The 25529-nt window shown below is 37.4% G+C and overlaps 1 protein-coding gene across 46 annotated transcripts in view; it reads right to left on the bottom strand.

Moving 5' to 3' along the window:
* TENM3 (teneurin transmembrane protein 3) overlaps positions 1 to 25529 on the bottom strand; it is a 1310258-nt gene that overhangs the window by 284933 nt on the left and 999796 nt on the right. For 45 of the 46 annotated variants that reach the window (XM_069013799.1, XM_069013797.1, XM_069013796.1 and 42 more), the window contains one exon: positions 20684 to 20962. The exons of the other annotated variant lie outside the window; for it this stretch is intronic. In XM_069013799.1, coding sequence (XP_068869900.1) covers positions 20684 to 20962 — 279 coding nt within the window. The remainder of the gene's footprint in view (positions 1 to 20683; positions 20963 to 25529) is intronic. 46 annotated transcript variants of the gene reach the window in all.

Below are 25529 nucleotides of genomic sequence, written 5' to 3'. Positions count from 1 at the left end.
TGTTGATTAATTGCATGCAAAGTTAGTATTCCAATTCTTCATTAGAAAGAGAATTGTCAGCTTTCTCATCTTACAAACATGCCTGAGTTTCTTCCTTTTCTCAAGGACTGTGTGTACTTAAAACTACTCCTGCCCCAGTTTTGAATTCATTCACATCTTCAAGCACAAATATCAGCCCCCATTTTGTCAATGGTCCAAACCACTCAGCAGCATTTCCAATTAATTCTCTCTCTTCCTTTGTTCATGCCCTGTTTTCTCAGTACTCATCTCATTGCTCCTGCCTCAGTATAGTATTTCTGAGTAGGGGTTGGCTTGAAAAAGCACTGGAAAGAGATTGTATTGGGGTGAAGACAGCATGATTGTAGTATAGGTAGCAATTCCTGCTCTAGCACGTTCTCTGCCTTCACTTTTCTTTGTGTTTCCCCCTGCAAGGAAGGAAGTGGGAGGAAAGTTACTGATTTTACCTAACTGTACACTGATGCTCATTTGCTACAGTGCAAATACACATAGTAGCATTTATATATTTGACAGTAGAATCCTGTAAAAAAAAAGATTTGCTGGTCTGGGATTATTTTTTTCTCATGTTAATATAGAAGTTTGGGCTGGAATCTGAAATACAGCACTTGGATGCCAAGCAACCTGGCAAATTTTCAACCCAGCAGGTGTTTGAGAAAATAAATAAATAATCACAACAATTCTCAACAGTCCAGCTTGCAAAAGTGTAAAAAATAACAGATATGCATTGTTATTAAACACTATTTTGAGAGCAGCTAACCAAGACAGGTGAAATATGCTAGACATTTTACTTTTGTCAGCTTTCAAAATGTGACTTTTTTTTTTACACATTGTTTATAGAAATCTGTAGGGATAAGACTGATAGGAATGAACAAGACAGTGAGAAGGATTATCCATTCTTAATAAAACACTAACCTGGTCTGAAAACCTCTGGGAGACAGATTTCACAGTCTTCCCAAGACATCTCAAACGGTGCTTAGCTACCCTAATGCCTAAGCAACATCTCTCTTGCAACAATTAGCACATTATTTCTTGACCTGCTGACAAAATGACCCACAATGTTATTCCCTGCCCCTTACCATTAGCCTTGTAGGTTCCAGGAAAAGCACAAGATCTTTCCACCAATTTCCTTTCTTTAGAAAAAGTCCAGCATTTAGGCCATTGTTTCTTCAGAGGAAATACTCTGCACTTTTGATTTAAGCTTATTCTATTTCTTTTCCAATGTCTTGGGTCCAAAACTTTATTGGCTTGTGAATCCCAGTGGCACTATAGGTGAGGCCTTACAAGTGCTGAGAGATACAGAGGGAATTGCTTTATAATTATTTCATATGACACTCAGGCTTGCATCCCAACAGATTTTATTTTTTCTTTCCCTTCACAAAATGATTACTGTGTGGATTCACAGCCTATGAACAATCCCTTGCAGTACTTGGTTCCTTTCCTAAAGAACATTTGCCAGTCAAATGGTTCTCCCATCCTGAAGGTATGAATTAATTATTGCTACTTTAAAATTGCACCTGTACTTTCTCTTATTGAATTGGAGTTTATTAACTACAGTTTTATGCTCACAAGCCCAGTATGTGAAGATTGTAATGCTATTCCCTTCCAGCCAAGTGTTTGTGGCTCCTCCTAGCCTGGCATTGCTAGCAAAAGTTAATAAAACTACTCCAAACATTCAAAGACCTTCACGAAAATACTGACGAGGAGTGGAACCCACATCTCCAAAAAACCTCAGCCCTTGGCTCTTAAGTTGATCACCCTTCCTCTGCATATACAGCCGTCTGTAATTTTGCTGTTCCTATATTTGCAGTGTAACACAACGTGTAATGGAAGTGAAAGGCAATGTGTATTTGAAAATTCCCAAATTTATCACTCCATTTGCTAAGACACAAAACATTCACTCGTGTTACATAAAAGGCTGTTCTCACTAGTGTGTCTGAAAATCCTCATCATTGAATCATTTAGGTTGGAAAAGACCTTTAAGATCGTAAGAGTCCAATCGCGATGCTGTGGCTGCTTCTGCTTTTACTATGTGGAATACTTAAATTGATTTAAACATTATATGAAGACAAATTTATGAGAAGTTTGGTTTGCCTCCAAGGCTGTAATTTCAAAAAAGCTTGTGATGTTAATAAAGGTGCAAGTGATAATGGAACACTAATTAAAATCAGTAAATAGGCAAGGGTCGGAATCACACATCCTTTCACGTAATGGAAGCAGGTAACTTCTGTTTTCACTGTTTGGTGACATTAATGCAGTAATACTGAGTAACTGCTGACAATTAGCCAGAAGATGGAGCAGAGGTCTTGTAAGAAAATCACTCCCTGGTGGCAAAATATTGAAAATTCAATTACACTCTGTTTATTACAGGCCTACATTAGGAACTGCATTCATAATAAAGACCTTGATAATATATAAATTAATCACAGCACGGGGGACCGCTTTGCTAACTTTTTTACTGCTAGATGCATTCTTCAATATTGAGTTTTTAATATATCCAGACTTATCAAAATGCGTTCTATAAAGCTTTTCAACTAAAATTCCTTAAATACAGTAGTATGATATGTGAATAATGTTCTAAAAGACAAGATAACCCTATCACAGGTCTTTGACTAAAATAAGGTGTAGATACTAATTTTTAAATACCCTTCAGGAATTCTCCAGATTTTAGAATTCGTATTTGTGTTTCTATGAAGTATGCTATCATGCAAACATCATGAAAGTCATATAGGCTAAAGAATTGAATAGTTTTCTGCATATATTCACATTTACATATGTGAATACTCACTTTCCGCCTGAGAAAAGCCAGGAACTTGAAGGCATGCATATCCAATTTCTGCAGATACTGCAGATCAGTTTGAAGTGATTGAATAATCTAGTTCCTACTATTCAAGCTATAGCAATTACACAAAATGCTCCCAAGAAGAGTAGGTAGTTATAAATTCATGCTATGACAATGTGTATTGGATACTGTTGAATAATTTAGTTTCTGAATGAATTTAGTCAGCAGTTTGTTTAGACTTTTAATAGTCTATTGCCTACTTTAAAGACTTCTAGCTGCAAGTTCTTCAGCACAAAGGCTTTAAACTGATGTGTTTCAAATCTATCTATATGCTTACTGATTTTAATTGCATTTTGCCAGGGAAAGCAGTAAGACCTGAAGTGGAATAAAAAAGTCCATTGTCCTCACATTTAATTTAGTTGTATATGTTACTTAGAAAATGCAAACTCTAGGAAAAAAAGTACTAAGCACATTCACAGTATTCCACAGGTTAGCTGTCTCCAATTTTGTTTGAGAGATTCCTAAGGAATCCTGGTGTCAGAGTTTCATTATCAGATACTGAAGATGTGAAACTAGCTCCTGCCTGGCTAGGTTCTGTGTTGCAGAAACTCTGTTTGGATCCAAACATTTCAAACCTCACATGGAAAATCCATCCACTTTAGGGAAGAAGTCTCATGATTTCTGAAAAGGGATTCCCTGAATCCGCAAGGCACAGTAACTCATGGTGGTGCTCAAGCCACTGACATTCAAGGTAAGCCCAAATGACTGGACCAGACAGAACCTTGGTTCTGAAGAGTATGCCCTGAATACAACAGACAATTGCACAAGAGGTAACTGATGATACCGCTGGTATTTGAAATTTTCTGGAACAAGAACCCTGCAGCCTTGTTCAGCTAAGCTTGGACACTCTATGACAATTAGGAAACAACGCAGAAAGAAATTATGAATTTGGTGTTCTGTGGCAAATGAATCCTTCACACTGCCCACAAAAATCCCTTCAACAGCCACACCTGTCATCATTTAACTATTGTGAAAATACAGAACTCATGGAAATAGAGTTTATATGGTAAGATCTCCTTTGAGGCAGACTCCTTCCTAGCAAAGATGAGATGAATCAATGTCACATCCTTTCAGCTTGATAGTGTGTTGTTTTTCAGGACTTGTTCTCTGAAGTAAGGTGCAAAAATGAGATGCAGAACTCTTTGTGGGACAGTCTGACAAAGTTCAAAACCTAGAAGAAAGACTAGGTAATTTTCTTTCACCCCAATATCACTCCCTTTGTATCTGCAAGTTACTCAGCCTGCCTAGTGCATTTGATGTGAATAGTCACAGCCAGGAAAAAAACACTATCTCCACATGTTCATGGCATTAAGCCACCAAGCTGCATCTTGCTCCATTAAATCAGTCTGATCCATAATATCTTTCTGTTCAGGTGGTACCTGGAAGGGCAGTATACAAACTCCAGCCAAACCTGCAGATGTTAGGAGTGAAGCCTTGAAAGCTGCAATACATATGCATGCATGATTTCACATCTTCCGCTATCCATATTCACAGGACTGCATTTTTTTTTCCTCTCCCAGTCCTGATTGGTGATGGCTCCAGCCAAGTCTATAATCTAGAACAGTATGAGCTGTTACAGCTTTCATGAGATCCTGGTTGATGCTGCATGCTTTACATGAATTCTGGCAATGTCAATCTGCATAAGGATTTGGTCCCTCCTCGAGCACACTTCCACAACTGATATATTGTAATGCTTAGCTGTCTGGAAAATCCTTTTATTCCTGTGTTCTGTGTTACAGGCCATGCAGTGAAATTGCAAATTGAATACTTCTTGCAGAAGTGAGCCTTGCAAGTTAAAAAGCTGTGCACCAGAGGAGTGTGAAGAATGGAAGCACCAAAATGAGAAGGGCTGATAAGAAATGTATGGATTTATTGACTCTCTTCAAATGTAGACACGTGACAGGCTAAAGTCATCCTACATTTCAGAATGAGGAAATACTATGAACACATGCATTTTCTCTTGAATTCTGCTGTGTCATCATCTACAGCTGCAAAACAAACGAGGCCACTTCTGGCCACAGCCAACTCTGAGGAGGTCCTGGGAAGGTACTGGAGAGAAAATACAGCACAGCAGACATGTTTAGTGTGGTGTCAGAGCAGAGAGCAGAGCAGAGAAAGGCAATGCTCTGACCAGACAGGGCTGCTACCTCTACTGTTAACCCTGGCTTTGCTCTCCTCAGTTTCAACTACCAAATTTAGGGCAGACATTTCCTTACTCTATGACAGACCAACTCATCTGGGGAGAGAGAGCAAACATGAATAAGATGCAATGATACACCTGACCAGCACATGTAATGACAGGTGTTCCAGTGCCAGCAGCTGCTTCAGCTGTCCCAGCACTACATGGCTGGTAGGAAGCAAGCCATGTTGGACCTTCTGTCACCAGTGGAATGCGGAGGCTTTTCCTCTTCCTTATTCCACTGCAGGAAAGGAGTAAATCTCCATCCAGTGTCCCTGCAAGGCTGAGTCTGCTTCTTCCTGATACCCACCTATGATTCTGAAAGTGCAAGCATCTGCCTGCATTTCCAAGAATCAGTGGTTGACTTATAATGTGGCACTTCCATTTTGGGGAAGAATGGAATCTGGCTTGTCTACCTGATAACAAACTGTTCCCATGCTTTTGGTGGAATGGGAGAAGAGTGGAGGAAAGGCCACTGCTTCATTTAGATGTGATGAGACCAGTTCAGATAGTTCCTGAAAGTTGATTTTGCCTCCTCTCCCTCATGCTTTGTGGATCCTATGGGAACACATCAAGCAGACTGAGCATGGTAGTATGTGCACCTCTCCAAAACAGGAGATGGAGACACTTGTGCCCATTTTCCAAAAAAAGAAAATTAATCTGTTACTGAATCGATAAAATTTGAAGCCTCAGGTTGAAGAGCCCTGAACAAGAGATAAGAGAAAATGTAAAAATGGTATTGTAGGGGAGTATGAAAAATGTCAGTACTTGATCTAAGAGTACTGATATAATCAAAAATCAAAAGAATCATTTCAGGAAGTTCATAGCAATTTAGCCAAAGCCTGTACAAGAATACCAGCTCAGCTGTACTTTGCTATAATGGGAGGTGGCATGTAACAGAAGAAAGGGCAGAAACACAATCTCTGCTTTTTTACTCCAGTACAAGCAGATAAAAACCACATTTCCAGTAACAGCAATTAGCAGTAGCAATAGACATAACACTTTAGGAACATACGAAAATATTTGCATTTATTCAGAATGTGCCCACACAAGCATCTTAAAATGCTTATAATTTGTGCATCTCATCTGAAATTACCAGAAATTGGCTAGGTTTTGCACCCACCTTGGTATTTTTAATCATAAAATTTAGAGAGATTAACTGCAGAATTCAGAAACACTTTTAAATTGATACCAGTTAGGCCATTTGTAAAGTTACTGGAAATGTATCCTGATTTAATATATATTTATTTAGGCACACAAACACATACACAAAAAATATTCCCAACTGTTTCAACTTATTAAGTTCAAGAAGTTAAAAAAGGCAGAGTTAGTAAATTTGATACAAAATAAGCAGTATGATGCTCATTTATAAATAGGAAAACAAAACCAGAAAAATTAAGCAGAGTGCAAATGCAGATACAGCAAATTAGTGACCAAATCAAGATTTCATTGAAGTGTCTCTTACTTCAAAGCAAATGCTTTGAAGGCTTCCCACATGTAAAGTTCAGAAGAAATTGATAAGCAGAACGAAAGACACTAGAACTAGAGTTTAGCTGAGCTAACAGTTGTGCTTTAGTAATTACAAGTGATCAGCACACAGAGTCTAACGGGTCTAACTTGAACTCGCAGCAGAATACTCGGCACCAATTCAGGACTAAATTTAATGGACATAATGAGCCATTATCATCACATCCAGGAGTATGGTACATTTTCTTTGATTATTTCCACAGACTATCCGAAACTCAAGTCTACTTAGCTTGTAAAGTCTGATGAGAGCACAGCCTGAGGTAATACAGATACAAAAACAACTCATAAAAGATTAGGTCAGCTTGATTTAACAAGGAAAAATAAAGTAGAAACATACTGGAAAAAAAGGTTGTGGGTTTTTGGGAGGGGAGGGATTGGGCTTTTTTTGTTGTTTTGTGTTTTTTTGATTTTTTGTTTCTTAAAGCAAAACAGCATAATCAAACATTTTGCAGAAAAACATATTCAACTGTCTGGCTTTTTTACAGTTTCTGGGAAGAACCACCATTGCTCCATAAAAGCAAAATCAGACAGCATGATAAAAACATAAAAAAAAAAAAAAAAGCCCTTTTGTTATTTGTTTATATGACTGGGAAATATTTCTTCCCATACTTTGTAGTGTACTTATTCTACTTTAAAATCACAAAGATAACTGGATTTTCAAATAATCAAAACTACCACATCACCTAAATGGTTACTTCAAATTCATATTGTAAATCCTGGGGTAACCAGAGTCAGTAGGGAACCAGTTCCCCATGAGACATCGTCTCTTGTATTTACCAAGATAGATACCTTTATCATTGAAAACAAAAGAGATATCTCTCAGTTCAATTAACTCTCCAGCTTCAACGAAAGTACATTGCAGTAGAATCTTTTTTAAAGGAATAATTTATCAGAATTCTCTTTAATGCTTTTTTCATAACATTGAAATACCTCAGAAAAGAGGATGAAAAATTCAATTGTGTAAAGCTGATCAGAGGAACAGAAATCCATTCTGAATGAAGGTAAGCTGATTAACTTTTTTTATAAAAATCAATGCATTTGATGCTGCAAAGAACAAAGAATTTGTAAGAAAATAAGAAATGAACTTTTTTTTAAAGCAAATTGCTAACTAAAAGTACTCAGACTCTGTTGCCATATTTTCAATATTGTTATAGTAGTTTAAATGTGTTCCCTAAATCCCAGAAGTGCAAAGATGAGTCTCTGAATAAGGAAAATGTTATTAATGTTTGCAAAGTGGACACCAGTGTTTTCTGGGTAAGTTCCATTAATAGTTTTATATGATATGTTACATTTGGGAAAAAGGTAAGAATTCTAACTTATATTTTCAAAAATGGATCTGGGCATTTGTAACAACTGAAAATGAATTTTGAAATCTATATACATGTCACAGAGCCATCTAAGCCACACTTGACAAATAATGTCTTGTATCATGGGGACTCCAACATTATTGCAGTTCAAGTAATGTTGAAAAATACCTAACTTTAAAGTTACCAATCTTTATGAACTCCTAATTGCAGCAGCAGACAAAAGAATTATTTTTACCTAGCTGTTTATGAACCCAATTAAAAAGCTGTTACATGCCTACACCTAGATTGTGGTAAAACCCACCTTTTAAAGACAACAGGTTGTGGCCTGCTTGAGATACGGCCTTGCTGGAAATAAGCATTGCAACTGCTAGAACAGTAAGAAGAGTGCTTTTCCCTATGGACATGAAAAAGTGTTTCAGTATTGTTCTGCCAGTAGTTACAGGGCTCAGCAACCCATCTTCTGGTAACCTAAAAAACAACAGAGGCATGACACAACTACATAAAACTGCCTTGGCAGCATGAAGATGGCACAAGGAAATGGCACTGCAGTCAGCCTTGAAAGTATAAACCTCTGCAGCAGTGGGAGTATCCTCACCGCCCAGTGAATAAGAAATTTATGGACAAGGAGTTAGGTGAACTTTAGGAAAATACTGAGAAGTAATAAAAAACCTGAATTCCTGGGTTTAACCTCTGGCTGACAGGTTGCCAGCAAGCAACACTTAGGTGGGTTAGCCACAAGTCATTCCTTTCCCACCGGCAGCCACTTTGACTTTGTTTGCTCCCTGTATGAAGTCAAACACTGCTGCAATTTTTATGTCATGGGGATTGTTGCATAGGAATAAAAACAGGCACATGAACTCTCTCTGCTGATTTCTACTCATGGCCTACTGGCCAGCAGATCCCAAAACATTCTAATAACTTGCATTTGGGGTAAGACAGAAATACTTACAGGACACTAAAGAGCCTTCAGTCTCAAAAACTCTTACAAATTGCATTCTAGAGGATTACTAGTGCTGTATAAATAAAACCAATAAAACTACCAGATCCTGAAACCTTTAAAATACATTTTCATGTGTATAGGAACTGCCAGTAAATTTAAACAACCAGCACAGCTATTTGATACCTTGGAGCTTTTCCTTTGAAACTAAGAATCTCATGGCTACAGGTTCTTCCCACTCCACAGTATTCTCCTGCCGTATTTTGATGGAGAAAACCTAAATTTTCAGTAGAATATAGAAAGCAAATGTGAAAGAGGGAATAGTTAGAACCGCAAAAATGTGAACCCATTTCTCCATCCATCCATTTCTTCTCTGCAGCTTCTACACACCACAGGACAGATATAAATTCAGCAAATGCACTTGCTGAATAATTCTAGGGCAGGGACTTCTGGTAAGATCCCGCATCCTCTTGCAGCTGCAGAAGGAATCAATGAAAGACAGCTGAAGCACAACACAGCTAATCTAATAAGCAAATGTAAGCCTGGAACAATGGACTTTTACACTCGGCCCACTTCTATATCAAGTCTTCCTGTGAATTTAGTCAACATTCTCTATATTAATTTGATTTTTCTGGGAAAGATTTTCAATAGAACTTCTATGATTTAGAAGCACAAGTCCTATGACAACTCATGAGGATGTGAGCTCTAAATCTCCAGGGCGCTTTTAGAAAAATCTCACTATACCTGTAAAATGGAAAAACAATTATTGCTTTCTGTCCTCTAACTACACTGATACAAGGACTAAAAGGAATATTCAGCACTGCCCCTGTGTGAACTCCTCACTTTTCCAAGACCCAAGAGGCTAATATAACCTTATCATGACTTCAGGTCAAAAGACTGAGTCTAATGGACCAATGGAAGGAATTAATTTCAGAGCTCAGGACCTTTAATTGAGAACAGATGGTGCCTAGTCCCTATAAATTTAAAGTCTGGGGCCTGTTAACAAAAGCATCTAATCTCATCTCAATTGCCATAAGCAGCCAGGATCCAGCAATATTGAATTTACAAAACAATATAACAATCTCCTAGAACTCTACTGAAAGCAAACAAGCAGCAAAGACAGTTAATGAAAAAGACGTCATATGTTCTCTGCAGCTAAAGTAGTTAAGGGAACGAGCAGCAGAATTCCCCACTGAGTGCAGCTTTTAAGCAATTTTAAATAAATCTCCTTTTAGAGCATACAGCAATCATGCAATGAAGAACTTAGCAGCTTGAACAATTCTAGTTAAATCTACATGGAAGGAGACTGGATACTACCTATTTAACCAAGGCCCTTTTCTTTCAAAGTCATTTTGACCCAGTTATCTTGTAAACTTTGAATATTCAAAAGAACTTCAAAGATTATAAACTATCTTGATAAATTCAATATTCATCTTCAACAGCAGGAAGAAAAGACAATTACGAAACCTTCTCAAAGAACTAAATTTTGCCTCAAAGTATCTTAGACTTCTCACCTTTGCTATTTTTCTTCAACCTGCACAGGTGACCAATACAGTTCAGTGAAACCACTGTGAAAAGAAAGTCAAGTTTTGTAGACAAACAAAACAACCCAAATTCTTTAGACTGTCTGCCACAGGTGCAGGCTGAGACTCCATAGCATTAGTCATCAGCACTTATCCAAAGCAATTTATTTGTAACTTCAAAGTAGTTTACAAAAATATTACATTAATAAAACCCCAGCGACTGGGGGGGAGGGAGGAAAATCAATCTCTCCAGCATACAGTACATACAATCTCTCCAGTGGCAGATGTGTAACACCAGAATAAGTTTCTCTTGCCCATGCTCACGACTGCACGTGTATTTGCTGTGAAAATGCTTCAAAGTTTCTAGGTCATTTAAAGAAGAAACAACTGGTCCTCAGCCCTGTATGTTTACTCTATAAGAAGACAGGGTGTATGACAAGAACCTGATATGAAAAGGCATTGTAAAGATGATTATGTATGCATATATGTGGCTATATACACACACTTATGAATCTATTTCACCGTGAGGACAAAAAGCAACCATTAAATAGTCAACCAGAAAAACAGCCTGTGATTAGTCTCTAATCTGTTGTGGCCTGACAATCCAGAACCAGGGCTTCCCAGGTCAGTAGCTTCTTTTTCTATTGTGAATAGAAATATTTGCTGCACTAGAGATGGAATTGCTCACATTTCGTCTCAGATGTACCAAGTCAGCAGGGAGGGATTCGCCAGCAGCAGTACAGATCTGGCATAGCAGCTGCACAGAATCTTCAAACCAAGAAAACTATTATCTACTCTGTATGTTATTACAGCAGATATGAGATATACACACCTACTAAATATTTGCATATTTGTAATTTAATATATAATTAATTTACATTGTTCACCTTTCCTAGCTTGATGCTGTGAGTTCATAACTGTAAAATCTAAAAAAAGGAAAAACAAACAAAAACCAAAGTAAGATATTGAGAAGAATTTCGCAAATTTCCATGTACTATACAGAAAACCTGGACTAAACTACAATGGTCACAGCAGGTATCAAAGACCTTTTCATGGAAAGGTTTCTAAGGTGGAATGAAAAAACCCCCTAACAATTATTATTCCTGGTTTCAGTGAGCTAAAACCACATTTCTTCTTCTGTGCAACATACAGATGAAAACAATAGATAGCTGAACACAAACCTGATAGAATTTAGGAAGAAAATGGTATACTGAATGAGGGGAAGAGTGTGGAATAAAAATGAAACCCACAGCTTCTTAACAAGCATTTCTTTTCCTGAGATTTGAGACTTCATCTTCTTCTTACCTTAAATCAAGAAAAAAACCCTTAAATTTTACCAACATATCAGGCAGTATATTATAGAGACCCAAAAAAGTTCTGATCAGTTCAATCCACACATTAATAATTGTAAAAGGAATTAATTTTCAAATCTGGCTTGAAACTTAATTTTACACTGAATTCTCATCTGAATCAGAGAAAAAAAGCTTTATCTAAAAAACATCAAAGTAAGTTTTACATGGCTTTAATAAGAATTAAAGAACTGTCTATTCCAAAACCCTTTGCAGCATTTTGTAAAAAAAAAAATCATCTTGACAAATTTTCTCCAGTTGTTATTTGACCAGCATACAAAGGCTGTTACCTGTAATTGTTATTGATACTCTTACAATTGCACAGCTGATATTTACTTTAAAGTTGAAATAATTATTAGATTATTTCTCAATATGACATAATTAGACAAGGAAATGCAATTAAAATCTTATTTCAAATCTAAATTAGATTAAGCTTAATAAACACCTTTAAAACCACTGAATATGAATAATCCTACGTTTTATATTGAGTAACTACTATTTAGATTATATCTCTGCCATTCATTTGGTTTTAGCTGACGAATATATAAATATATGCATGTATATACACCCCCTACCTCGGTATCGGCATACCTATGCAGTACACTAGGAAAGTAGTAGCTGAGAAACTTGCTTTCTAATGATAACCAAATAATCTTACAGCTTTGACAGATTTTTTTTTCCTCCTTTTTATTCCAGTAATAATTACGTCGATAAGCCTGATTCAGCAAATTCGTTACTCTCTAACTCATTAGTAAAACAATTTGCTGCTACCACCGTGATTTTTCAAGGACATCAAAACCACATTCCAAACCAAAACAGCAAAGATCATCAGTTCACAGATGTGCAAAGCATGCTGCACTCTTACAGCAACCTCACATTTAAATCCTTGCACAAGTACATCCAGAAGAAACCCTATTGCTTAGGGGAACTGAAGAGCAATATTTTTATACTAAACCTAAAATGAGGAGAAAAAAGTCTATTAAAAGTTAACCATTTCCAATTAGAAGAGAAAACCAATATAAAAATATTAATATATTAAACTGAAGAGCAACATTTTTATAGCCTTAATTTTCTCAGCATGCTTCCTTGCTGACTAATTTTTGGGTTGAATAAGACATTTGACTCACAAAAAACAAAACCAGAAAGGAAACGAAGAACTTCTGTTGTGCACCCTGTTCCTCAAGGACCGACAACAACTACACCAGCACTTAAAACTTGTTCTGGAAAATACGTCAGATGATTAAATATCCGCATGGTCCCCAGGAATCTTTCACTGAGTTACTCTTGGAATGCCATTATCTGAGCTAACTTGTACTTTTTGCTATTCACACCGCTTGCCTCTGGTCCTATTTGCCATTTGTGGCCTTTGTAACAGCAGCAGTATCTAGAGAGAGCACACCGGGTGCAGCAGGCTGAGCTCTCCCAGTCTCTTCTAGTGTCATGTAATTCAAACTTCTGATCATGCTTGTTAACCTTTCTCTAGGCCTCCAACTGGCTGGCATTTGTCTCAGAGCGTCGTCCCAAAGCACTCATGGAGACACACCACTCCTGTCTTAGCACTGCACTGAATGCAGCAGCAGGATTATTTCAGTAGCAGTATATATGTATACAAAGACATTATACATTCATGGAAGAAACCCCCACATACTACAGCAAACACCACTGCCCAATAACCAGTGTGACCTTGAGGTGACACCTACCCAGGAAGAAACAGAAATGTTTCCCAGACATGCAGGATCAGGGATGGGGAAGCCAAAGCTCAGTGCTGGTTGAGAAGCCCTTGCACTGCAGAGGAGACATGGGCTGCTGAGCATCATTTTGCAAGCTGGACATACACAAGTTCAGGGGCCCAGACTTGCAGCATCCACTGGCGCTGGCAGAGCCATCCAAAGTCTTTGGAAGGCCACTGTCTGACTCCTTGGAATGTAATGGTAATGGGGGGAAGCTCCTGATGACTAGATTATAAAGGTCATGTCATCTTCAAGATGGGCAAGGAATATATGAGGAACCAGAGGCAGTCAGCCTCATCCCAGGCTCCCAGGGAAGATGATGGAACAAATATTGCTGGAAGTATCCTTCATATGCCGGGATAGGTCTCCAGGAAAAGAAAGTGAATGAATACAGCTAACATGTATTTACCAAAGGCAAATCATAACTAAACAACCTGACTGCTAATTGTCACAGCAGACAAACGGAAAGCAGCAGATACCGTTTTCCTTGACTTTAGCAAGGTTTCCAATGCAGTCTCCCATAGTATCCTGCTAGCCAAGCTGGAGAGAGATGGACTGAATGGGTGAGCTGCATTTTCTACAAAATGCAAGGAACATTTTGTAGAAAACTGGTTGTATGAAGGGGCTGTAAGATTACTGTTTTTTTAGTGCAAAGAGCAACTGTTGCTCAACAGTAATGGCATTCATCAGGAGCTAATGTTGGGATGGTGTTGTTTTATGTCTGTACTACATTTAACATCTTGAGAATGAATAAGATGGAATGTGCCCTTAGCAAGTTTGCGGATGACACCAAGCTGGAAAGACTGATCAGCACACTGCAGGGCAGGAATGCCTTCTGAAGCGATCTCAACAGGCTCTAAGAATTGGCCGAAAAAGCCTCATGAATTCCAAAGGCAGAGTAACCACATCTAACAGTACTAAATGGGAGCCCACTGGAAAGCAGCTTTGTAGTAAAGGACCTGGGGAGCCAATGTGGACAAGTTCAGCAGTGTGCCCTTTCAACAATAAGCCTAACCACATACTGGGCTGCATTCAGAAGAACGGAGCCAGCATACCCTGGGAAGTGATTAGTCCCTTTTATTCAGCATTTGAAGGCCACATCTAGATGACAATATTCTGTTTGCATCTTGCCAGTACAACACTGACAAACTGGAATGAATTCAGTGAAGACTGCCCACGATGATTGGAGTGCTGAAGCATACAAATTGAGGAGAAGCTCAGTGAGCCAGAAAGGCAAAAGGTGGAAATCTAACTTTGGTCTTCCACTACCCAATGCAATAGTCCCAACTGCAGCAAGGGAAACTCTGATTAGGGGAAAAAATTCACAATGAAGTTGGCTAAGCACCAGAACAGTTGCACAAGATGATGTAGAATGTCTCACTTGTTATAAAGCATAAACAGTTTTTTTCCTAGGGTGTTTCCTGCATAACTTATTAGAAAGGTTCCTTCTCCTTTCTCTTTTTCCCTTCTGAAGTTGTCCTGTTTGTTTTTACCTTCCAGAACCATATCCATTGTCAATGATTTCTCACTCATGAATCATAAAAAGCCCAGGGGCTGTAGACACTCTATACATGCAGGACAAAATTTATTTATCTAAGCAACCTCTAATTCTTTATTTAAAAGTATAAATATTAACTCTGTGATCAGTTACTCAGGTAGAAAATGCTGAAAACCAACAAGAAGAAAACATATCAGCAATATAATCTTCTTTCACTGCTAAGTAATAAATCAACTCCGTCTTCTCCTTTTTCTTAGTATTCATGTTTCCGTACAACTCTACTTTTTTACTGATTGTGTCTCAATTTTATTCGTATGCCTGTGCCTCCCCAGGGTCCTCCTGAAGCATCTTTGTAAACTCCTCCTCAGAAATTTGACCTTCCTTCCTTTTTCTGCATGTTTTGTTTTTTTTTCCTTAAAATTCAGATATTTTGAGAAACCCTGAAATATGACAGTTGGTCATTAAACACCTCTTTCACCATTCCTTAACATTAGAAAGATTTATAAGCTTAAGAGCCAAGAATGAATTCTCTGAAATTTTCTGCTTTGATTGGGATCTGCAAGGAAAAACCAATTCTAATTTTATTGCTGTCAGCTGTTGCTAAACCTATAGTTCCCGCACATCAGAAAATTTGTCCAGGTGTTGCCAAAGAGCCTCATCCTCTGGCCTGATGGTCTATACCAGATTTCCATCATGAAAGCGTAATTAAGATGGTCCTTTGGAATCTCATGCCCTTCTTCAACAGCAAGTTCAGTGACACTCAAATCCATGAAACCCAGTAGATCCCACAAAGTTACTGCAAAAAGGTCATCCCAACTGTTGCCTCTTTGGCTACCACTAGCCAAAGGAATTATGAACATGATTTTCAGTTGCATTAACAATTAGATTATTAATTGAAATATAACCACAGGACTACTATCACAATAGAATCTGAAAACTGGTGTAACTATAGAAAACTGATAATATTTCAGAACACCAGATAATTACTTTTGTTTATGGATTTCTGTTCCGTGTCTCCGTAACCAAAGAAAAATTTGTATGCCTGTTAAATATTATTTCAGAGCTGACTTCTGTCTAAAATAAAACAGGTTGATTTCCTGGTCATGAATTTTTTTGGCAACAAAGCAAGATTTAGGACATTTTGGCATACTTAATGAGAAGAAGACAATTGCTAGATGGAAATCTGTGGGAAAGAGTTAGGAAATTGTAATTGGTGGTATAGCAGTAAGATGAGGATTAATTCACCAGCTATGTGGCTGGTTTTGATCAGCAGGCTCAGCATTTGGCTAGCAGGTGCAGCTACTATTCAATAGGGTTCATTTAAATCAAGTTTTGTGCCTTAGCATAAAGAAAGATGTTAAATAGGTGAAAACATGTAACACTACTTCCTGAATTATGTGCATTATTTATTAATGCAGAGTTCAATTATATGTTATAGATGAACTGGGTTAGACACAACAGATTAAAATGTCTTAACAAGTATCTTACCAACATATTTCTTGGGTTTCAGAGATCTGAATGCCAGTAAATTCATCATTCTGGAAGGACAAGAGAGTATTAGGTTCACAAGAATGCTATCTTCAGAAACTGTCTGAAGTTGGAGAGGAAGCAAGTAGGTAGCCACACAGCTGATAAAGTGATATTTTCTCCTTACAGCAAACCCTCAGCAATAAACACTCTACCAGCAATATCTACTTTTCTGTATCCATGAAAAATTGGTCCAAGTTTCAAACCATTTATCTAACCGATTCAGAATGACTGCCTGAGGCCCTGAACTTGACTCTCTCTCTCCCTTTATTCTTTTTATTTTGCTACATCCTGATCCCTGGCTTTCTAACAAACACCCATCAGTGCAAAACTTTCACTAAACAGAAAAAGAAATCCCCACATTCTAGTGCCAATAGAACTACTTTCTGTGTGCCCAGGTACAAGGTGACATGAACTTGACCCAAGTCTTAAATGAGTGACTTTTCAATCAGAATCATTGCCAGAGCCTTTCAGACCAGCACACAAAAAACGCACACAAAACCAGCTATATAATTTTACATGGACAAATAAATAAGTAATAAGGTGCTGCACTTCTGGAATAACTTGCTCAATTACCTTTCATGTTTTGCTTATTAACCTTCTGATGTCTCATTAAGTCAGCGATTGCAGTTTCACGGGTTTAAAAAATAATTTAAATATATAAGTGTATTCTAAGATACCTTAAAAATATATTGACCCTTTAGGCAAATGGGCCATTTGAAGCCTAACTACAACTTGTAGTTCATACTCTGCTGGAATATTTATCCAGTTTAAAAGACAAACTTTAGTAATCTTAGAAAAGCTTAGCAACATAAAGTTACTGGCAAGCATGTAAGAGACCCGCTGCTTGTATTTCAAAGCAACAGCTCCTAGAACAATTACTGACATAAATTTCTCGATGCAGCATTTATGAAATAACTTGCAATGAGAATGGAGAAGAAAGCCTGAAAAAGCATGTGCATGCTCAGTGTGCTCCAACTGATACATTATACTGCATGTGACACTGGTTGGTTGCCCAGAATAACAGATGCAGGTCCTCCTTCAGGGAGGCTGACATGACAAATCTCTCAGAATATGATGCCAAGAGTCATACATGGAACTTGAATGAAATCAAAGAAAATAATTTCTCTTCAGAATTATTTACTGAGAAATATCCTAAAATAACCTTTGATGTGAGAATACATCTATTAACCCTATGTTTGATATATGTTCTGTTGCTTTAAAAAAAAAATTATCTGCTGGCAGTTACAGTATGTTCTCATTTTTAAAATTTTGCAACTAGATAATTTGCAATGTTATTTGTTTAAAGAAACTTCGACATCTTCCAAGATTATTTAACAATTTAAGTCACTTTTTTAGGATCTTAGAAACATACTATTAAGACCTTGACAAATAAAAGATAAGAATTTTCAACAAACTATTTCTTCTTGCTTATTGTAATTATGAAGCAGAATTGCAAGTTTTGCCTTCCTGAGGGATATGCAATCCACAACTATTTCAGAAGAGCAAATACATAACAATTACAAGGAAGGAAAGGAAACGCTATTCTGATGCTGAGCTTCTCTTCCTGTCTAATCAGCAAGAAAGAAAACCCCAAGTACATTCACCAAATTGTTAATCCTGACATCATAAACCTGTAGGATTAGTCAAAGTTCTCATCATCTTGACAAGTCCAAGGTCTGATTATGGCAAAGGACTATTTAAACAGTGAGTAGTTTTACTGGGTAAACGCTGGGATCGCTGAAACACTGAGGCCTTTAGGTGAGGAAAGTACGATCTGGTGGTGTTGAGTTTTGCTTATCAATAACCAGTTGCACCTTTTTTACCTTAAAGGTAAACACACTGCATTGAAATGCATTTACCTGTAAAGCAATGCCATCAAAATTCAGTCAGGAATCTTTCACACACAGCAGAGGGGGATGCAATACAGCGGACTTGCTGTAACTCTCACTTTGGTTTCAAAGCCTTATCAGATTTGTCAGAATTTAACAGCAGACTGGCACAGCTGCTAACTTTAGGCCATAAATTAACAAAACTTTCACCTGCAGTTTAGTCCTTTGATTAGAGCACCTGCGCCTGCCAGGGCAATACGGTTTCCCTGGCTTTAAATTATATTTTCTATTCTACTGTGAGCATTAAATCTTCTGAGTTCCAACGATATGTATAAAATAATTTCTCAGCCAAGTCTTCCACGTTCAGTGGAAACAAAAATTCAGAGAAAAAATACCAAAGAAGATTAAGCTTTTCACCATTTTAACATCTCCACTGAAACAGCGACCCATGACATGGTCCAAGTTATAGATGTTTCATAACCCTAGGGAACTCTCAAGCCATCAAAATTTCATTAGCTTCACAGCAGTCCCAGTACATTCTTAAGCTGGACTGCTGGCCTCCCTATTAACAAATAAATCAACTGTAATCCTTTTTAATGGCTAAACTCTTCGTTGAAGTTGTATCAAACACCAGACATTCCTTGCATAATTTTAACCACTGCAGAATAATGTATTTTTTAACATATTCAGTCTTTTCACACACATAAAAACAAAACATTCTAACTTTCAGATGATTGGAGGAAGTTTTGGCATATTTTAATCAGATAATTTCTTTTAAAAAAAATTTAAATGTAAAACCCATTGAAAAGTATACCAAACCTATGGTAACTCTGAAGCAGTCACCTCTTCGGTAACAAAGATATGACTTTCTACAGATTGTGTGTGTGTGTGCATGCATGTATATATAAATATGTATTATCAAGACCAATAACCAAAGGTTTTACAAAAGGGTCAAGAGAATTTGTTTCACCATAGACCTTGCAAAATCACGGGACTGCTCAACAACTTATTCTAGATTGCTCTGCAGCTGAAATATCAAGCATTATCTCACAGAAACTCCACTGCCAAAAGGCAAGTACTTCTGTCTTCTTTCAGAACATGCCTCTGACTCAAAACAAATTTTCCAAGCATGACACAACACACCTGTAAACACTGAGAGCTGTCTGCTCAGGTACCATGTAGCATTAAGTCCAACACAAAAGGACGGTCCCATTTGAGACAGTGGTTTTGCACAGGCATCTTCTGGTAGAAACAGCCACCAGAGGAAAAACAAGTACAAATAACAACAAATTATAGCTTTGGGTTTGTTTTCTCAAACTGAAGTTAAAATAATAAATAGGAAGGACTAAGCTTTATTGCTTGTAGTTTAAAATAAAAGTGCACTCATTTTTTGAGGATTACCATGCATACATACCTACATAGCTGTTTCCCACAATGTGTTACAGTCATTGCCAGAGGACAGCAATAAAATTGCTCTAATTTTTGTACAGCCAAGCAGACAGGTTTAATAAATTAATAAAATGACATGTAGACATGCAGGCAATAGCCATTGCTAATTTTCATTGTTACTCATTTTTCTTTATTCCTCTTTTGAATTTTTCGCATAGAAAGTCATGAAGTTAACAGAACAATTGTATTAATTCTAGCAAAGCTGAAAATCTTCTGCAAATAAAAAGTTAAGACTGGTACAGTTAGCATTTAACACCACATTAGATTCTGTTCATAACCTCAAGAGGAGGTAAAAAATTTTGAAAAGCTTTAAAAATTAATCAGTCAATTGTATTAACCTATTTTCATTTAAACTCTAAGACTTAATATACAATGGTCATACCCCACATCCTACAAAGCTGCTGTTAAGATTTTTGTTGCAGATTTTAATTGCACAGTAATCCAGTCCCCCAGGCACATCAAAGGCCACATGTCCCTCTTCACCACAATTCCAATTGCTCTCATCAGCTAAGAAGTTTAAAGCACAATCAAATTTCTTTTTCAATCACATGAGCCCTCTTAATAAGCTATTCTTTGAGTTCATTCATCCATTCTAAGATTCTGCAACTTCTCTAAGATGTGTTGAAGAACAGTTTACAATGAAACTTCTGAATGCTAGCTAGTCTAGGGAACAACTTTATCACCACTTAGCTGTTCCCCAGAGGGTAACAGGTGATATGGCTAGCGATAATACAGAACTAATTTTTTTTTGTGATTAAACTGTTACAAAATTACAGCTAAAGCATCACATCCAAAGGCTGCATTAGTTAGGACTGATACTGAATATTGACTTTTCTGGGGAGAGGGGAAAAAAAAGAAAGAAGGTAAATAATTCAAGGCCATTCCTTTAATGATTTAAAATTACTGAGTGTCAGCCAAAACAGCAAATAAACATTAATTTATATATGGGCATATGCATAAGAACTTACCATTTTCACTGTCGGACTTGTTTTCATGTTCGGTATCAGTCAGAGTGAGGGCTGAGTTGGAACGGCTCGACAGACAGGAACTGCGCCCTGATTTGACCCCCCTGCCCCAAAGTCTCATGGCATGCTCTGGAGACATCACTCCTTCATTTTCAGTATCAGCATCTGACCCTGCACTGATAGAGTAACCTCTGTGGGGGAGCCCCATTTCCGCACAAAATGCCAGTCCTCGACGAGCTGCTGGTTCACAAACTCCTAACTGCCTTAGGGTAAAATTCTGTCCTGATTAGGGGAAAAAAAGATAACAAAAGGTGAGAAATTTTTAATTATTTTATTTTAAAGAAGTTAAAAGTAAAAACTCTTCATGTGTATAATTGTCTCAGATACCACATAAGGTGTTTTGTCAAAATTCCACCTGTATTACAATCAAGTGGATTCTTTTGTCTCCAGCTCTCCTCAGCACTATTTTGTCAACTGCTTTAACAAATCAAAAGAGAATAAACAAAATAAACAAAACAGAACCTGCTAACAAAGAAGAGCCAATTCAGTACATGAAAGGATTAAAAATAAATTTTAAACTTTTCATTTCAAAAAAAAAATTTATTTTTCAAAGCATAAAAACACTTAACAATGTATTTGTCAGGATTTTTGGTTGGTTGGTTGGTTTTGGGGAGGGTTTTTTGTTTGTCCTCATTAGAGGTCAAAGCAAGAGGCTATTTTCCCCATAAAAATGTCACCTAATGTGGCAATGGGAAAGCTAAACAGGAACAAAGCTCACCTGGTTTTTATTTCCTTTCTCTGCCCTATTTTAATGCACAAATACAAATAATCAGAAACATGGCCACCTGTTACCTGCAAGTACTACAGTAAAATTGTTATTTTTCATGTCCCTGCATTTTGAGAAGCATTTTACACTTTCACTGCTGAAGCAGAATCTGTGCATTTTAACAGACTTTTAGCCTGTTTTGGGGCAGAGCAAGAGACATAAGTGAATCCCAAATGATTGTATTAATAAATTAGGTGCAATAAACTTGTGACACTTCAATAACTTAGAGTGTCTAAATTATGCGATACTCAAAAATGACTGCCTTTTTAATGGCTGTGTCTTCATCCTACTTTTATGTCTGTAGATTTAAGACATTTTATGATATATAGACACTTGGCAAGCTCCTTTGCATACCTATATCCATAATACTTTTCCACCCTAGCCCACAATTATTTCATAGCTCTGAGAACAAATTAGGACACACACTCAATTTTTGAATCTGACAGGCATCCTAATTTCTCCATAATTAGTCATTTAACATAAAAACACAGTAGCAAGATAATTAAAGCTTATAATATGTCAAGAACAGAATTCTAGCCACAAAAAAGTAATAGGATTGCAGAAGTATGAACACAGAAGTGCAAACAATTCCTGAAATATTAAGAGTTAATGCACTGGTCATCGACTTTTTTAAAGTATCTGGTTAATTATTTTATTGCTGCAGTCACCTGAAGCTGTTCCTACAAGTTTCTTCACAGTCAGAACCATAAATGAATTCTGACAATGACTTCCATAAATAATGAAAATCAGTTACTACAATTAGATACAAATCAAACTACTTATTATGAGGCTGTGAATAGACATTTGAATGAAAATATAGCTGGGGAGGTAAATACAAAGGAGTAAGCATATCTATGCCTATGTCTGAACAGTGTCAAGGGTATAAGAAAGGGGATTACCATGCACACACTGTCATGTTTTCAAGCTGTCATGCCACATGAATTTCCAGGTTTTACGAGAGCTGAAAGTAATCAGCGAAGGAAACAGGCCAAACAAACCGCCCAGTGGTAATAGGGTCAGAGCTGAAAGTAGTAAAGTGTCTAAAATGCTTAATTATTTTACATTTTTGTAGATATATGCTAAGGGTGACAGTTTAGAACACTGGTTTATGCCTTTGGTACATTAGTATGTGAATCTACCTTTTCAAACAGTTGCCTAAAGCCAGATACAAACATAGACGAAGCCTCTGTGCACATGTGTATGTGTGCAGGTGTCTCTACACACATATGGAGTAGTTAAGGTGTATACACAGTTGCACATGCAGCATCTTATTTATTCTAAAAAGAGAGTTTTGAGAAACAAAATGGAAAGGAAAGAGGTATTATGACCAAATACAAGGTTATTTGAGTCAGTAACAAAACTGCTGTTGACTTCAATGCTACAAGGTGTTATACCTATGGTCCCCACAACCTCACGCTGCCTGAGATGTGAAGGCGAGGAAGGATGCAGACAGACACAGCCGCTGCCTCCTGTGCCACAATCAGACCAGCTCAGCAGTGGGAGAGCATCACACCCTGCAGCTCCTCCAGCAACCCTGCTCCACACAGCCCTGTGCTCCCCCCACTGCAAAAACACCCTTTGCACTCAGACCCATCTGTGCAGGCACGGCAATTTGAAAAGACTGTTACATACACGCTTCTTTCTTCATCATAAGCACTTAAGAGAAGCTACCTGAGGCATTCAAGAACATCTTCTATGAGCTTCCCAGGGGACTTGGTCTCGGGCATAACATACCACCTACCACCAATAAATTGATTTTTTTACTTGAAGTTTACAACAGCCTACCTTCATGTAAAATATCTTCTTCTTTTTCCCCCCCTCTTGTGAATGGTAAAAAAACCCCACAAAATGGCATTGTGCAACCAGAACAGGAAAGGGGGGCAGGTTTGAATATTGCTCCCTTATTCCATTCAATATATTAGAGCTTTTCACTGTACTGAGAAGTTTTACATCATAGCCCAGAAATGTTGTAACAGCTTTAGAATCATCAGGCTACATAATCTTCTGACCTAAAGCCTTCCTAAGAGCTTGACTAAGAGGATTGTAGTCCATGTAAGTTGCCTACACAAATGAAAAAACAAAACAAAACAAACCCCAAACAACCCACAAAACCCAAACTGAAATGTTGACATGGAAAAATAAAATGTTTATTTGTGTAGAAATTTAAAAATTCAAATCCCAAAGGAAATCATACATATGTGATAGAAAAATGTTACATCATCTTAAGGTTTCTGAACAATAAAACCAGGAAATCTTCCAGGATCCAGGGGAAGCTGAATACAGCTGGGATGTAGACCTAGTGGGTAGCAGACTAGATGGGAGCTTTTACCTGATAGTGAACAACACTATGAAATCAAATTAAAAGCTGAAAAGGAGGTTGTAGGAGATCAGTGAGAAAAAAGAGCATGAACTGAGGATGTTCTTCTTGTGTTCACAGAGTTTCTAATTAATCTTTCCAGAATGACTTTCATGTGAGTGATTTACTCATTGGTTTCTTGCACTTTACCATTTGGAATTTCTCCCACTGACACTGAGTGCCTCAAGAATTCATGAAGACTTAAAAACAGCTTGGCCACTGTAATGAACCAATTCCTGAGAAGAAAATGGAGATACAGAATAAACAGATAGGCAGCATAATGCTTTGTGGGTTTTTTTCCTTTCCTTTCAAAAACGTATGAAGTGAAAAGTAGAAAAAAATTAGACACAACCTTTCAAGGACACTTGTTCTGGAAACACCTTTGGGGGTTTTGGACTATTTGGGATGATATGTCATGAAGTGAAGTTTTAAAAACTGTCAATAATGCTGTTTACTACCTCTCAACTATTATGTGCTGCATTTCTGCTGCCTAGGAATATCAATTTATAGGTATTGTAAGGACTGCTAACACCCTCCATTTGTGGAGACAAGAGCAAAACTAATTAATTAGTAACTCTAAAATAACTTTCAAAAGCTCATGCAGCAATCACTGATAAAAACACAGCATTTGCCAACAGTGACAATACATGCCTACCTGTTATGTTGCAACTATCTCTGTAAGCAATAATCCATGCAGGATTGGTGCAGCTCCTTAACTACATCAGTTATACAAAAAAGGACACCAACATACTTTCAATACATATATGTCTATAACAGAATTATTATTCTTAAAAGATAATGTGCATATATATATTTCTCTGCCAGAATCAGGCAGCTTACATTGTCTAGAAATGTGCTTTTTTTAAAGTTTAATCAAATACTGCTATAAAAAAGTTTGATGTACACAGAAATTGGTGTAGTTATTTGTAAAGCCGTAAGTTAAAAGCTGGAATTAAATGGAGACTTACTGCACTTGTGCTACGTTTGTTTCCCTGGCCTAATTTGGGGAAGCCCTTCAATGACCTCCATAATAAGTTAAGCTTCAAGTTGGAACTGTTATCTGTGGAAATGGGTTTCTGAAGAGGACTACTAAACAAAAGAAAAGGTGCCATGGTTCTTCAGTTGTCAGTGTCTGCTTTAAGTTGGATCTATACTAAATATAAACACAAAGATATTATCTTAAAAACCATGAAAAGGTGAAAGAATCAAACAGAAGGAATGAACAAAAGTTTCCAAAAAGAAAATTTGTCAGCATCTCCAGTCATCAGCACTGTCCTTACTATTCAGTAACCACTGATAAATTGACAAGTCAGGTTTCAGCAACAATAGACTATAGAAAAAAAAATCTGAAAAGCCTCCAAAGCACCTGCCTAGTTAGCATAAAAATACACCCAGCTCCCCCAGCTTTTAAACCAGATGAATTATAGTGTGAGTGCCTTTGCTGACTTTGGTTTTGTCCTAATAGGATGGACACGGTACCAAAAAGACAGAGGTCCTAAACATATCCAAGTTCATACTAAGAATTCTGTTCAGTTTGGCTCCTGGTAATGTTTCATGCCATATCTGCTGTCTCTGCATCATTCATTACTTGTCAGTCCCCTTTCTAACCTATTCCTCCTTTGTATTTTACCTTCTTCTAGCTGCCTAGAACACATTTGTGGAGTTCA

The sequence above is a fragment of the Aphelocoma coerulescens genome, chromosome 4, assembly GCF_041296385.1.
Source record: "Aphelocoma coerulescens isolate FSJ_1873_10779 chromosome 4, UR_Acoe_1.0, whole genome shotgun sequence".
NCBI lineage: Eukaryota > Metazoa > Chordata > Aves > Passeriformes > Corvidae > Aphelocoma > Aphelocoma coerulescens.
The sequence above is the reverse complement of the archived record's forward strand: the minus strand, read 5'-3'. Positions and strand labels throughout refer to the sequence as shown.